This window comes from Pangasianodon hypophthalmus, chromosome 21, assembly GCF_027358585.1.
Source record: "Pangasianodon hypophthalmus isolate fPanHyp1 chromosome 21, fPanHyp1.pri, whole genome shotgun sequence".
NCBI classification, from domain to species: domain Eukaryota; kingdom Metazoa; phylum Chordata; class Actinopteri; order Siluriformes; family Pangasiidae; genus Pangasianodon; species Pangasianodon hypophthalmus.
This window is the reverse complement of record NC_069730.1, coordinates 6,724,121-6,740,430: the sequence shown is the minus strand read 5'-3', so window position 1 is coordinate 6,740,430 and position 16,310 is coordinate 6,724,121. Positions and strand designations below refer to the sequence as shown.

General features: G+C 39.6%; 1 protein-coding gene across 1 annotated transcript in view; it reads left to right on the top strand.

Annotated features, from left to right (window-relative positions):
* elna (elastin a) overlaps positions 1–16,310 on the top strand; it is a 63,676-nt gene that overhangs the window by 25,559 nt on the left and 21,807 nt on the right. The window contains exons 6-26 of the mRNA XM_034314750.2: positions 2,949–3,002; positions 4,097–4,159; positions 4,339–4,368; positions 5,048–5,128; positions 5,671–5,751; positions 5,847–5,894; positions 5,993–6,055; positions 9,294–9,368; positions 10,521–10,556; positions 10,650–10,733; positions 10,892–10,942; positions 11,182–11,283; positions 11,605–11,649; positions 11,731–11,823; positions 12,042–12,089; positions 13,079–13,144; positions 13,247–13,288; positions 13,761–13,799; positions 14,300–14,365; positions 16,045–16,083; positions 16,196–16,255. Coding sequence (XP_034170641.2) covers positions 2,949–3,002; positions 4,097–4,159; positions 4,339–4,368; positions 5,048–5,128; positions 5,671–5,751; positions 5,847–5,894; positions 5,993–6,055; positions 9,294–9,368; positions 10,521–10,556; positions 10,650–10,733; positions 10,892–10,942; positions 11,182–11,283; positions 11,605–11,649; positions 11,731–11,823; positions 12,042–12,089; positions 13,079–13,144; positions 13,247–13,288; positions 13,761–13,799; positions 14,300–14,365; positions 16,045–16,083; positions 16,196–16,255 — 1,266 coding nt within the window. The remainder of the gene's footprint in view (positions 1–2,948; positions 3,003–4,096; positions 4,160–4,338; positions 4,369–5,047; positions 5,129–5,670; positions 5,752–5,846; positions 5,895–5,992; positions 6,056–9,293; positions 9,369–10,520; positions 10,557–10,649; positions 10,734–10,891; positions 10,943–11,181; positions 11,284–11,604; positions 11,650–11,730; positions 11,824–12,041; positions 12,090–13,078; positions 13,145–13,246; positions 13,289–13,760; positions 13,800–14,299; positions 14,366–16,044; positions 16,084–16,195; positions 16,256–16,310) is intronic.

The window sequence follows — 16,310 nt, the reverse complement described above, 5'->3', positions numbered from 1 at the left end:
GAGAGAGAGAGAGAGAGAGAACAAAGTTACAGATAATACCACTATAGTTCTTCAGCTTGGCTCCTTCTACCTGCATTGTTTAGCGCTCCAGATGTCATGTCTGAGACATGGTATCTGAGGAAAAACAGGCAAAAAAATGGTTAGATGAATGTTCTCATATCCTATTCCCCTCAGTATGGAGTTTGTTTGCATTGAGGATTAACTTACCCAAACTTCTCTTGTCTGAGAGCTGGAGAGACTCTTGGCCTGAATATTGACTTTGGCTAAGCTGACGCTGGATGGCCGTAGTCTTTGAGCTCTCCTGCTAACTTCTGGCTGCCTATTTTGTACGCTACATAACATGCATCAACAGTTCTGCTGTACTACACCAGGATCTTCATTGTAACTAGAATATTTTTGTTAAGTCATATAGTGCCTTGCATAAGTATTCACCCCCTTTGAACTTTTCCACATTTTGTAGTGTAACATCCTGGAATAGAAATGGATGTAATTGGGATAATATGTCAGGTTGTGATTGCATAAGTATTCACCCTCATTGCTGTGAAACCTCTAAATTAGTTCTGGTGCAAAAGTCACATAATCTAGTTGAATGGAGTCACCCTGTGCTCAAGCAAAGTGTCACTTTATGGTCTCAATATAAATATACCTGTTCCTGGAAGGCATAAATGTTTTATAGAACATTACTAAACAACAGCATCATGAAGGAGTTATTAAAATAAAGTTCTGAAAAGTATCAGTCAGGGTTTGGTTATACTGAACATCTTTGAACTTTGAAAATCCATTATTTTGAAATGGAAAGAATATGGCACAACCACAACTAGGTCTATAGAGGGCTGACCACCTAAAGTTCATGCCATAAAATCCCAATTAAATCCATTTCAGTTCCAGCTTGTAACACTACAAAATGTGGAAGAGTTTCGATTTATTTTTTCATCCTTGCTGATGATTTTTGCTGGATTAATGCATCCATCCAAACAAATGCCTCAACAATATGGTTAGTAATTGGGGTAAATTCTTTTCACCAAAATCTATCCCATATTCAGAGTTGGGTTCAGTGTTTAGTCCATATGGATTCTTGGTACAATTAATATCTTATTCCCTTACAGTTGTTGTTTTATATTAGTATAATGGTAATGTTGGTCTATATAGAGAAAGACAAAGTTGATTTGATCAACACTATAGCCAGAATAAATCTGTGAGTTGTCTGTAGTCTTCTGGGTAATCAGTGGGCCTTGGGAGTGGTGCATGTGAATAATGATTACAATCAACAGCAAGCAATCAGGTCTGAAAAGAATCAGATCTTAATTTTACATGACCTAAGGCCTCTCTTGATAATACCACTAATGAGCTGTGGTGTATTTCATATAAGACCTAATTTGACCCGTTCCATTAAAATACATAGCTATGGTTTGTCCAAAATGGAGGACTGCAAATTCATAAGAATTCTCCCAGGCCAAGTCATGCTCGTGCATAAATGCTTATATGGATCTGGACATGGATCTCTGCCTTACACTCTCCTATCCTCTCCTTTTGAATTAGTGCAGATAACCCTGTTGCACCCAGGGCTTTTTAATGAGACAATGCAAAGAGCCAGTAATACAATTTAATCACACATGGCTTGGCTTCAATTCCATCAGGGAAAGTTGGACTAATCGGACAATACGTGAGGTGCTTGAGGGAGGCTTGCTGTCTGACATAGGGAAATCAGGGGAGTGCTTCATAGTGCATCATTAACTAATGGCAGACACCCCTGTCTCAGCGCCTGCTCCACGTATCTGAAGATTCCTTTTTCTGATGGATCACAGGACATCAGCTGGCGTATATTATGCTGGTGATGGATTTTCAGAATTTGAGAAAGTTTAGGAATGGGCTCATATTAGTTGACACGTGTCCCTGAGACAGCATTTATCTAAAAGTAGTCCTCCTTTTTCTAATCCCTTAATACTATCATTTGGTAGGAATAATGTCTCCATGACTTGTGTCTCAATGCCAGAAAATTCTATGAGAGCTTAATAACTCAGAAAAAGACTAAAAATGGTTGAATGGTGGAACAGATTAGCAGTTTGACAACCTTGAAAATGCCTATGACTGTAAAAAATTATGCACCAGTGACATGTCATAGTTGCCCAAATGGTTGCAGTCCTCCTGTCTAGGTCTTAAAATGTGGCAAGCAAATCTTCTGTAAAATAAATGTTCCATAACAAATCTTTGCTTCACAAGGTTGGAATGCATCAACCTTACTATATAGAATTTCTGTGTTCCCATCATGTACAATTCAGAGTTTCATAATTCATAATTTGTACGCTCTTGGCTGTGAATGCTGTAAAAATTAATGTACTGCAGGAGGAAAGACATGCCTCATCGTAATTAGCAGAGACGTGAGATAGCAAATGTGCTTGGCCTTGGCCTTCTCCATTTGTCACACTGTTGTTGTTTTTTTTTTTTCTTACCATAAATAGTAGCTTTATTTTCAGATTTATAGTGGCAGAAGCACGACTGACAGACCAAGCATTCCTCTGCTCATCTTGCTCCAATCTCTCTTCCGCTCACTCTGTGTCATAAAGTAAGAATGCAGTCTGGTGAATGACTCCATTTGTGCAGCACTTCCATGTGGGAAGAGAACACGATCTCCATGTGGGACGAGAACACGGTCTTGACATAAATATTCAATGAGTTCAAACTCCTTTCTCTCAAAGCCAAAAAAGATTGTTCAAAGCATCCAAAAGCCTTGTACCTCTCTCTCCCTCAGCCTCTCTCTCACGTTACTAAACTGACCCATCTGTTATTTATGGTCTGAGAAGAGTGCTTGTCTGGCCTGCCAAATAAAATTCTTACCTCAGGTTTGAATGTGGTAGGTGCTGAACAAGGGAAATAAATGACTAATATACCCAGCACTACATTCTGCTCTTAAATATTCATTTTCCTTTCTTTTCTTTTTCCTTTCCAAGGTTATGGAAGCTTAGGAGCAGGTGGCCTGGGCACTGGAGGATTCAGACCTGGAGGTATAGTATTGTTACTCTGTATCTACTCTGGGGAATAGCACTATATGTATGCCATGTTACACTCAAAGCTCAAGAAAGGCTGCTGTCTATGTTTGGAAATCCCAGCCAAGTACCCAAATTCTACCCAAATACCCAAGTACCCAGTCTACTCAAATAAAAAATAAAATATAATAAAAGTTAAGATCTTCACTCAAGTTAAATTTATTTAATGTAAGTAAAAATATTATTTATGAATTACGCAAAATACTGTACATATATTTAACATAAATTAAATTGTCATTTTTTAAAAACTCAGTAGCAAGTCTGCTTTATTTAAGCATTATATTAAGAATTCAAAAAGGTTTTCCATGCTTAGTGGTTGACTAAGCATAGTGGTTTAATAAGCATTGCCACTCTAGTAATGTTTTGCACCCTGTTTGCTCTGATAAAAAAAAAAAAGTTGCTACTGATAGGATAGCTTAGCTTCCAGCTGTTTCAGTTTCTCTGCCCCTTCATACTCTGAATATTTTTTGTATTGCTCATGATTTGTTTCAAAATGTCTCATGACATTAAATTCCTTAATTACTGCAGCAGTTTGTTGACATATGAGGCACACGCATTTGCTATGGCTCTTGATGAAAAAGTATTCTTGTTTCCAGCTCTTTTGAAATCACTCCTTCTGACTGTTAACTTTGCACTTTTTGCCTTGACTAAATATCAAGGCCCTTGCATTTTAGCTAACAGTGTTAACACAGTTTGCTGCCCCAGTCAGGTGAAAGTTAAAATTGCAACATGCATGACAGGCCACCTATCCTGCATTCTAAGAGAGAAGCCACGGACCAATAAACATCTGTCCGTGGGCTGCATTTGGCTGGGGCCAGACTTTGGACACCCCTGACTTAATGCATGAAAGTAAAAGTACAAGAAAAACTCACAAAAGAAATAGACTTACACTGATTTTGGTTACTGATAGTAAATTAGTGTCTGTTTCACCAATGACCCAAAAAAATAGTTAGCTAAGGCTATCTAACATCTGCTTTATTCCTAATCTCTCAAATATAAACAATTTGTCAGAACATCACACCCTGAGGTAATTTTTGTATTTCTTTGCTTAGCTGGTTATGGTGGATATGGAGTTATTCCTGGAGCAGGAGTTGGAGGACTGAAGCCTGCAAAAGGTTAATTGTGGCATGTTAAGTTAATAACTGGTGTTTGATTTTTATACATAAATCACGTTTGACATCTTTCTTCCATTTGAATCAGCCAGGTATTGTTACTGGTGTGTATCATCCTTTGATTTAAACATTGCTCGATATAAATGTTGTCCACTGAGATGTAAACTTTAAACTTCTTTCAGGTGCCGTAGGCCTCAAGCCTGGGAAAGGAGGTACAAAATTACTTTTGTCTTGACTTTGTTATCTGTGTAATTCCATTTCTCCTTGGCACAGCAGTGAAGTTAGTCGATCAAAAAAAAAAAACTAAATAGTTAGGGAAGTGGTGACCTGACCTAATTATTAAATGACTCCTTCATGAAAAATGACTCATTTTTACGAGCTAATCATGTTAATCATGACTATTGAGCACACTAAAGTTTCAGTAAGGACATCATTCCAGTGAGGCTGGCAGTACTGGAGGTCTATAAAAACAGAATGAGGCAGTGTGTCGGCAGCGTTCCTCCAATAACGGTCGCCTTTTCATGGTATTCCAGTTGGCCTGAGTTTCGATTAACAAACATCAGATCTTAAGCCAAATCAACCAGTGTATCTTCTGTGGGGAATTATGCTGGTGGTTTCTGCCTAAACCTGGTGCTTTACTTCATATTGTAAGAGCAGCGTGACATGTCTGTTCTTCAGCATCAGATAGGAGAAGGTTAGGCAAACAGATGAAAACTTTGAAACATCTAGTGCCAGGTCCTCAAACCAGAACTGCCAGCTCATTTCCTTATATTGGAACAGAGTGGAAAGGTGAAGCAAGACACTCGCAAAAAAAAAAAAAACAGAACTTAATATCGTAATTCTTGACATGCATCCTAATAAACATAGCTCATTGTGTGTGTTTTGCTCTAGGGCCAGGTACTGGAGGGACGGTATTAGGTCCTGGCACTGGTGGCACCGTACCTGGCAGTGGGCCTGCACTCCCTGCTGGAGGTAAGACATACAACCTCACAGACTGCAAACTAAAAGGACATTACCCTGTCCTAAATTCAGTCTCATTCAATCCCCCAAATTTTTGTGGATTTCAATATGGGTACATTAATTGTAAATTTACAAGACAAGCTACAATTGCTAAACCTGTCCTAACCTTTACAGTTTATAAGTTATTGTACAAACTGACTTTGTTGATGAACTCAAGTCAGTCTGCACCAAGAGTTATATTTGGTCGAGTCTGAAATCTATCTTTAGACCCAGGTGAAAGGAAATAAGGAATTAATCTGGTCCACCTAGAACTCAGATGGTGACCTGGGATCCCAGCTTCAAAATGAGTAGTTGAGTTTTTGCAGACCACACACATTGTGTGCATTTAATTTTGTATATAGAGTACCCATTTTACTCAACTTGCTATATTGGCTAAAAGGCCATGTATCCAGGATTTAAAGATGTGTTTACACAGGGGTCCACAGCAAGAGTTTGTGGTCTCACCTGGGTGTCTTCATGTAAAAATACTGTTGATGTCATTATCTTTCTGTTAGCTCCAGTCATTCCTCAGACTGGTCTCCCAGGTGTGGGTCCTGGTGGGAAAGCTGCAAAACCAGGAAAGGCACCAGTGCCAGGTGAGTATTTGCATGTGTCCATTGTAATATTGCAGTCTAATGACAGGTCACATTTTATTTTAAGCATTTCAATTTATGTCTTACTTGTTTTGCAGGAGTAGGAGTGCCTGGAGCCTTTCAAGGTGGAATTCTGCCTGGACAAGGTGTGTGTCCAAAACTATTTTTGTGACAAGTGTCACTTTCAGGGCAAAACATTCTCCAATGCTCTGAAAAAGTCAGACTTTACTGTTTGCATCAACAGGGTTTACTGGCCTAGGTGTGCTTCCAGGTGTAGCAACAGGAACTGGGCTTAAACCAAAGCCAGGTAAGATCTTTATTATTGTCATCTCCTTGACTATGTATGCAGGTTGCCCCTCCTTCAAGAGGTTTGACTGTGGGGTTCCCTCTGCCATGGGGCCAGGGATCATGGGCTTAAGTCTGGATACATGGAATGAGAGTGCATGACAGCTGTGATGTGGTAGTTCAAGCTTATACGTGACATGGTTGATGCATTGGAGAATGTTGAAAGGGTTGATGAACCTGTAGGACAATATCTTACAGTCTTGTCTTATTCTGAGATCTCTCATTGTATGCCACACCATGTCCTCTGGTACATATCTTGCTGTTACTCTGTGGAGACAGTCTGCAAAGTCCTTGTTTTGTTGTGGTAATTGTTCTAGATGACGGTGTGTGTTCACTCCCAGACGTGTTCACTTCATCAGAACTGCTCATTGCAGGAGAGGCTGAAATCCTAGTACACACTGGAATGGGGTAGGCTGAGTGGTTGTGAACTCTATGCTGTCCCACAGCCAAATATGCATGAGCCCAGGAAATTAATTTCTCTCGTAGACCGGTGGGACATACCACTTTTCTTGGGGACACTGTGGCAGCACAGGTTGATGTTCATTTGCTCTGTTTATCTATTGATCTATGTACCAGGAAGTGGCACAGATGAAGCATCATTCTTGGGGATGAGTTCTGTACCCTCCTCTTTTGGGACTGAGGGGTACATTGTGGAAAGAAAGGCTGCTTTAGTATTTTTTTGAGCCAGGATGAGCCAGGATGAGCCAGGATTCTAAAATCTTAGGTTAAAGTTAGGAACTAAAATCTTGAAGTATAAAGCCCATCAGGCTTTTTTTGGGTTCAGTCTTCTTGCTGTTTTGAAATACTCAAGGTTCTTGTGGTCTGTGTAGATAGCAAAGGGTTGTGCCGCTCTCTCCAACAAGTGATGGCACTCCTCTAGCAACAGTTTCACCACTAAGAGGTCTCTGTTGTTGAAGTCAGTCTCTGATAGCTGACTTCCACAATGAATATTTGAGAAGGATTGGGGTGTTTTAAAATAGGGGCCTTTGAGAATGACTCCTTCAGATGAGAAAAAGCTTGGTTAGTGTAATCATTCTATGCAAGCATTCACAAACCCTTCTTGACTAGTGAAGTAAGCAGAGCAGCTATGGAGCTGAAGCCCCAAATGAACCTTCTATAAATGTTTGTAAATACTAGAAATCTCTGGAATTCTTTGATTGTACTGGGGACTGCACTGACCTTAGTTTGATCCATTATTACTCACTCCTTGCTGATTATACATCCTAGGAGTGAGATCTGAGGCACATGAATTTCACATTTTTCTCCTTTCACATAGAGTTGATACTCCAGAAGTTTGGCCAGCACCTGCTTGACATGGTTCACATGGCTTCCCAGGGAAGGAGAGTAGATGAGCAAACCTTCCCAGTATGTAGCACAATTAATGCCTGAATGACAGAGAGGACATTAGAGAGCCCATAAAGCATTACAGAATAAGCAAAGTAAGCAAACCAAAAGTAGTGCTAAACATTTTCTACTCATCATCCTTAAGAATGCGGATCAGTTGCTTCTGATATCAGGTTTGCAGGCTTCCATCAGTTGTTCGAGAGCTTCTGGGATAAGAGAGAAAAGACATGTTGATATTTTACAGTTTTACTTGGTTTAATCCATGATAATCAATGTAGGGTCAAAGTCCACCTGCTTTCTTTTGAACAAAAAAGAATACTGCTGAAGCAGGTGATGTGGAAGGATGGATATGTCCTAGTCTGAGTACCTCAGTACTCCTCCATTGCCTTGTGTTCAGCTGTTGAGAGGTGATAAACACAATGCATAGTGGAGTGGAACCAAAAAGAAGGATGAATATACAATTATAGGGTTGATGAGGGGCTAAATCACTGATCTTGGTTTTGCTGAACACTTCAACCAAATGGAAGAAGTCTCCACTTTAAAGTCTTGCTCTGGGCTTTCAATGATTATGGCTACCACAGTGAGACTGGGTTGTTGGAGACATGATTCATGACAGAAGGGTGACCATTGTCCATAATATATGAGTGTTGTGTCACTGTAGCCATGTGAGGCCTAAGATGATGGGAAATCTGGCAGGGAACATGACCAGAAAATTATATTTTCTCTGAATGTAAGATGCTGACTTTCGACATGATCTCTGAGATGTGATATGTTATGGTACCTCCACAAAATGGTCCTCAATTCAGTGCCTGCACATGTAGTTGCTTTGTAAGTGGTTGGACCTTCACTAGGAGCTTGTAGTTGATGTTCCCCATGGTTTGCATTGAGCTGCCACAATAGAAGTGCTTTACATGTTCCTTCATGTTGAGTCAACCTTGGCCAATTTGCATAGGTTCTTAATCACTGTTGACTTGGGTTGTGACTTTTTCTGCCAATCCTCCTCTCTGGGTCTGGAGCAGATTATTCAGGCAAATAGAGAGGTCAGTGAGGGAGTCCAAGGATATCTGGTTATCCTAGCATGTTAGCTGGGTGATTACATTCTGTCTTAACCCATCAAGAAAAGCAGCCTTAAGTGCAGGTTTGTTCCATCTGCTGCCAGCATCTAGCATTCTGAACTCAAGAGCATATTCAGCTGCATCTCCCCTGAAAGACAGTAAGAAGTTCCTGTTGTTCCCAGACCAGACAGCCTTGAGCTGCTATTGCCTGTTGCAGCTCAGGCAGACCTGCTGCATCCATGATCAGCAAAGTCTTCTGTCAGGCAGATGGCAGATTGGATGCAACTGCAGGTTTTCTTAATTAAAGAACCAGGCAAACAATCCAAAACACAAATCCAGAAACAAGATCGAAAAATGGGAACAGGTGATCAGTGAACAGGCATAATGAGAGTAAAGAGCAAAGTAACAACAGAACACAGGCAATAGCAGAATAACAGCACAGAATCAAATGGCTTGGAATCGTCACTAGTGAAATGCTGAATGAGTGAATGAACGTCTGGGTTATTTATAGGGTGAATTGTGAACAGGTGTTTATAATTAGAAGTTTGGTGAACATGAGCATGTGATTGAATCATGTAACCTGGTTTGTATTCTGTGGTGTGAGTGGGAGTTCACTGGCTGTATCATGACAATTATCAGTGCCTAATATCTGCCTTTTAAATACACAAAAACGCAGTTCCTCTCTTTTGAGTTTTGTATTATTCATATTTTATTTGGTTTTTTTTTTTGACAACACAAACTAAAAGTACAATGTAGTTGTGCTCTCACAGAATTTCTAACAGTGTGCGCTCTGCTCTACAGGTGTTGGTGGTGGGCCAGGCCTGATGCAACCAGGGGTCTTTCATGGATACCCTCTCAAATCTCCAAAAACCCCAGGTATAATGTTTACTCTGACTTAACTGCCATCACTATATACTGTCATAGCATACAGTAATCAATTTCAGGCACAGAAAAGAGACACATGGCCATACAGATAGAAGATAGAAGAATAGTTAGCAAGTTAATATTTTTCTTTATTCAGCACAGATGCCAGTAAACATGTTGAATGGTGTTAACCATACATTTCATGTGACATCAAGGTGTTCCCTCTCTATTCTAGTATATTTTTCTTCAGTGCTCACAAATTTTCAGCCTCATTATGGACACAACTACATGCGCTTCTATGGGTACCATCCAATGATTATGTATGGTGCGTTGATCTGTAGCACTTGTGACTATAAGGTTCTCTTTTTGGGGCCAGCAGCATGCCCAGAGATGGAGAAACAATCTACTATATTGATGCTGTAATGTAGATAATGTACTGTATGTATTTGGACTGTCCATGATTCAGGCCTCAAAATCAGAAGTATATCTAGATAATCAGCAAGAAAATAACTTTATTGTGTTTGCGATTCATTAAAAATTGATTTTTGCATCTCCAGCATCCTTTTTGGGATCATTTTTTAAAAATGTACATACCCAGACCATTGGGAGTCAGTTAATCAATGTTATTAGGTGTGTTGATTATCCTGTGAACAGACTCTTTTTATTCCAAACCAAAACCATAATTTTGGGAAGATCAAAAGAGAATATAATATAAGATGAAAAGATAATGTTTGGAGATGGAAATGTCCAATTTTTTAGAGTAACACCAGCTTGAAATATTTAATGTTTCCCAGGTTTTGGGAAGGTTAGATCATGCTTTAATTGGAGTCAGCTGCATATGCTGTACTCATCCAATTTTACACACTTCCAAGGTTTCCTTGGAGATTTTAGACCTAAAGTATGACCTTTAGGCCTAAAGTACGATCTTAAACCAAACCTGTAGTAGATGTAGAAAAATTAGTATATACTTTATCAGTACTAACCTCATCACAGATGTGAATTGAGTATTGTTTATAGAAAAATGTCTGATTATCAAAATCTATAGTACATACTTCAACATTGTATTCTACACACGTATTACTATTCCACATCCATAATAGTTTTGACCATCACTAATCTTTGGGAAAGTCTTAAATTCTCTTACATTATCTGTTGTCACAATAGGTGGATCCCCTTATGCTGGAGGCAAAGTTCCATATGGTATAGTGGCACTCCTTCGAGCAAATGCATGCAAAAACTCATTTATTTATTATGTGTTGGCATGTTGCCTAACTCTCACATGCTATGCTTCAGGTTATGGTGGCTTTGGTACTGGTGCAGGATTACCTGGTGGCAAAGGAGGAGCTGGCGCTAAGCCAGGCTACCCCACTGGCACTGGTGTGTAATAAGGTTAAAGATGCATGGTTATGCAGCGGTTGTGATGAGAACACTGCCACATTTAGCACTGGCTGCAGATTCCTTTTCAACACACATTCAAGCAATACATGAAGCTAAGAGTGCATGGTTACTGGCTGATTTACCCTCTGTGTATCTAGGTATGGGGAGCTTAGGTGTCTCAGCTGCACAGGCCAAAGCTGCTAAGTACGGTAACGTCTCACTTTCATTTTAAAGGTTGATAGCACTGCATTGTCACATTTCCACATTAGCAAAGAGCAAATCAGATGGTGGAAGCAAATCACTGAAGCAAATTTAATGCTTGAGCTGTTCATACTTGGTAGTAATGCTTTCTCTGTCTGAACAGTGTGGTCTCACTGTAATGTGTTCTTGCTGTAACTCACTGGTTATATTGCAGTGTGTTCAGGTTAAGTGTCACACTTTCTTCTAGGCCCTGGAGCTGGCACAGTTGGGGTGGGAGGTGTACCCGGAGCTGGCTTAGGTGGGGTTGGAGGTGTACCAGGAGCTGGTGGACTTTACCCAGGTGTTGGAGGTGAAAAAGACTCTTAAAAGACTTGGGGAGAACCTTACACTGAATGGCTCTGAAATAGTTACATTGGGGGCAGTGTTGGTTCAGTGGTTAAATGCGCTGGGTTACTGAACAGAAAGCTAAGGGGTTCAAACCCCAACACTGCCAAGCTGCCATTGTTAAGCCCTTGAGCAAGGCACATAACCGTACCTGATCCAGGGGCATCGTATCATGACCCTGTGCTCTGATCATAACTTCCTAAGAACCTAGGATATGCATAGAAATAATTTCACTGTACTGTAATGTATATGTGAAAAATAAAGGCTTCTTCTTCTATTTGATCAGGTGTAGGTGGTCTTTCACTAGCTCAAGCCAAGGCTGCTAAATATGGTAATTACTTATAAAGTAAATAATGTTAATGTATGGCACAGAATATTGGAGTTACTAATGCTCATCTTATGGGTTTATCAGGTACTGGTGCTGGATTAGGTGGCGCTGGAACTGGTGCTGGTTTAGGTGGTCTTGGTGGTGTAGGACCTGGAGGAGTTTACCCTGGAACAGGAGGTGAGAAGTGAAATCTTCTAATTCTGCTCTTGAGTACCAGTATCTTACTTTTTTTTTTTCAAGCTCTAACACACTCATTAAATCTTGAGGTTATGAGGTGTTGCAAATTGTAATGCTACAATTTGCAATACTCCATGACCATGACAGCTTTATCATATCATATTGTAAGAAATATAGTTGAGCCTAACCAACTATTATGTGTTTGATATGTCATTCAGTAGGTGCAGGAGGACTCACCCCTGCTCAGGCTAAAGCTGCTAAATATGGTAATCATTACTTGTGCTTTCATGTTACATCTTTGGAACTTCCTCCTCTCTAGTAGAAAAATGCTATTCCAAGATACTTGTGGAAGAATATTTAGTAACATGGGTTGTGCTGCACTGTTCCCCACTGTATGGATAAATTCTATCTTTCAGATAGAATTCAAAACTGTGTCCCCCTAAGTACCACATCTAAATAGCGATGATATCAGTGGTGTAGTGACATACTACTGTATTTAGCCTATAACCTATAGAAATGGCACATGCAGAATGAACTAACCACCTAAAATTAGCTAGCTAACTAAAATACATATAAGCTTGGTTGAAGGGAAAAGGGCAGCTCTGCTGTAGGGGCTTTTCCTGAGGTTCTCTGGAGCTAATGGATGGAGCTGGCCCACTAACTACATGTAGAGAGCAAAACTATAATGCCTTTTTTTTTTCACAATGTTTTGCTACCCAATCTCTTTACTCCATGTATTTTGTTCTTTGTAAAATGGCATTAACTGAAACATTTTAGCACGCTAGCTAATGACCACACCAGCGGTTAAAAAGACACATATCAGGCGAGCAGAGGGCTTGATGCACTCACTCTTGCCTACATATGAAATCTCACCAACATCTCTCCTGACTGGCCGCCAGCTCCTGGCAGACATGGTGTAGCTGGATTTCTTTGAAGTCGGGGCATGATCACGATTAATGTATGAGAGCTATGCATACAAATTTCTGAAAAATTCAGAGGCAACATCCCTGACACACACACTGATTGTGAATTAATATTGCAAGATTGTCAGTTGTGACCCACAGCAGTTCAGGAACCTCATATTGTAGAGTATTTTTTATCCTTAGGCAGTAATCATGTTTATTCATATTTAACCAAAATCCTACATATTCTAACTTTAAACAACCATAAAATGATAATATTACAAATTAATTACACCTGTTACTGCTGCTAGCTGTTACTAGGCCTGATCTATTCTTGTTGCACTTTCCACTAGGTGCTGGAGCTGGTTTATTCTTGGGAGGTGTAGGTGGAGTACCAGGAGTTTACCCTGGTGTAGGAGGTAAGCCAAAACATTGTTCTTCCAATAATGTAATATGTAATATTATCTCAGTTGCCAATTATATATATATACACTAATTACTTTTCTATTCCCCATATACAGGTACAGGCTTTGTACCAGGAACTGGAGTTTTTCCTGGAGCAGGTGAGAGAGAGAGAGAGAGAGTCAGACAGACACAGTCTCACACACTGGGTTGAGATGAGTTGGATCATGTTATGACCTCTGGGTAGTACAGGTGGCTCCATGGGGCACTGCTGATATAAGGCTGGGGAGTTTGTTGTAGTGGACACTGCATGCCCTCTAGTGGCCACACAAGAGGCAGAGTTGATGTCACATTGTTTACCAAACTTGGACCTTCACTTTCTAAGATTTCCTCAATCTTTAGCTTATTAACAATCCATTGAATGAAGTATAAAGTGTGTTATAGCAGGGGGAAAAAATAACGTGTGCAGTGGTTGGGAAATAAAAGACCACTGTTGTGAAGACCTGGTGTATCTCTTTTGATTTCATGTAGCCAATACCCAGTAACTACACTTATATTGATGTCTCTATACCACTGAAGACATTACAGTGTATTAATGTTCCAATTAATGTTCTAATGTTTTTCCAATTGCAGGAGGTCTTACACCTGCCCAGGCCAAAGCAGCTAAATATGGTAATCCATTTTCCTTTGAGCAACAAAAAAAAAACTGATAGAAGTTACATGAATCAGAAAAAATACTTGATACTGTAGAGCAGAGGTCTTCAATCTTATTCCCAAAGCCTGGTGTGGCTGCAGGCTTTCATTCCAATCAGGCAGGAGCCAACTGATATCACTTGTTTAATCAGTTCACCTTAGTCTTCAATCAGCTATCAAATCAAATGTGCCTCCAATTTGGCTGTAATGAAAGCCCACACCAGCCCTTTGCAGATAAGATTAAAGACCCTTGCTGTAGAGGATTCACAGGAATGTAGTTCACCAAAAAATAATAAGTAAAACAGATGTTTATAGTATAATGTGAGTAAAATAAGCATACTATACATATGTACTTTCATATTGCACAGAATAAGTATTGAATCCAGTACTGGAAATTTATTAGATTTAATTTCAGTTTTTATTAGATTTTATTAAATATATTTCTTCATGAATTCTTTTATGGATTATTGCTGGATTAGGTGGACTTGGAGCTGGCTTGGGTGGTGGTGCTGTACCAGGTGCTGGAGGAGTTTTACCTGGAGCAGGTGAGAGAGAGCAAAACAGACAGACAGAGGGTTGGAGAAAGACAGAGACAGTTACAAATGTAGTGGTAGAGTACAGTTGTAGAGAGCTGGAGGTAAACATTTTATTTTTTAAAAAAAGGAGAAAAAAAGACAAAAAATACATCGGGAACAACAAAACAAGCAGTTCATAGTTCAAAAGGCATACAAAGCATGTCACAAACAACAATTTCTGATGCCTACTGTATATCATATTGGTTACCAGACTTGTTTCTTTACTCCCTGACTCCACAAGAGTATCTTTTCCCCTCCTTCCATCACCTGACTCAAATACACTGATTGTAGCCAGGCAGTGTATAACATTTTGTACTTGTACATAATATAAATACCCATTGAATAGAACTGGTCAAGGATAACAATGCATTGATGCTCTCCTTCTATTCAGTTGCACTAGGTCGTACACTTACTCAGGCCAAAGCTGCTAAATATGGTAATATATCTTCCTTTAAGACTGTGTATGAGCAAACAGTAGACAAATAGACAAAATTGAGCAGACTCAGCAGCTAAGCAGGAGACTGAGGATCTGAAAGAAATGCGAAGGAAGGCTATAAAAAAGATATCAAAGCTCTTCCAGCTCACAATTTCCACTATCCAAATGTCATTAATGTCATCAAAGTCAAGGCAAGATCTGAAAGACCAAGAAAACTGCCTGTATGTTGGCCAGAAAGGCAAAGCAAAATCCCTGTACGACACTAAGAACCTGCAGGAAAGTTTAGCTAATACAGGAGTTATGGTGCACTGTTCTACTGCAGACTATTAAGCATGGGGGTGATCTATTATCTTTTGGGGTTGTGTGGCAGCCAGTGGCACAGGACACATTGCACAGCTGGATGGAAGAATGGATTCCAGTAAATGTGTGGCTATGTAGAACCCAACCCAACCCAACAAAGGAGGTTGGAGGTTCTGTTGTTTTTTTTTTAATCCGATTTTCTGATTAATGATAAAATATTTTCATTTAAGACCAGCGAAACGCTTGCACAATTGCACAGTTTAAAAAGTGATTCCATGTGTTGCAGCCGTGTCACACCCTCTATCATGTACAAACAGCAGAGAAAACCACATTCAGTTGGATCGTAAATGAACCTGTCAACTCACTTGATTGCTTTTTAACCATATGTCACATTGTAAACATGTTGACCTAGACTTAGATAAATATTATATGGCCAAAGGTTTGTGGGCACCTGACCATCACACTCATATGTGTTTTTTGAACATCTCATTCCAGATTTAGTCCCCTTTGCTGTTGTAATGACCTAGTTTGCTGCAGAGGTTGTCTTTAATTTTTTCCACTTTCAAAAATCAACAAAATATGTTTTTCATACAACTGTAGTTTCTGTTAATCACATACATTATAGCAGCTATAAACAGTTGCTCCCTCACTAGCCTCTCAGAATTGAGCAATTAAAAGTGCTATGGTATAAATCTTTTTAAAAGAATTCTGTAAGTGCTTCTTGATAAATTTCGTTTAAGGAGTTGGTGGTGGTGTATCAGGAACTGGAGGAGTTTTAAAAAATCTCATAAAGCATAATCAAACTATGTTTTATGCTCCTGCATGCAATTGTCCCATTAACTGTTTCCATAGTCTCATTTATATTTTTGAGCCATTCGCTGTGTCAGAGAAAATGTACTCTCTCATTCTCCAGGTCTCTCACCTGCTCAAGCAAAAGCAGCAGCTAAATATGGTAATGACATCAGCACGCAAATATCATTTTTCCTTGAAATGCTTTGAACTTTTTTTATTGAACTTTTTTTTTATACTAATTAGTCAATTCAGAAGTGTGGCTTTGGTCTCAGGTGCTGGAGCTGGTACTAGAGTGGGTGGTCTTGGTGGAGTAGCAGGATTAGGAGGCCAAGGTAGTGAGAGCAGAGTCGTAATATGTATTATATAATAAGAGAAAGAACTATGACT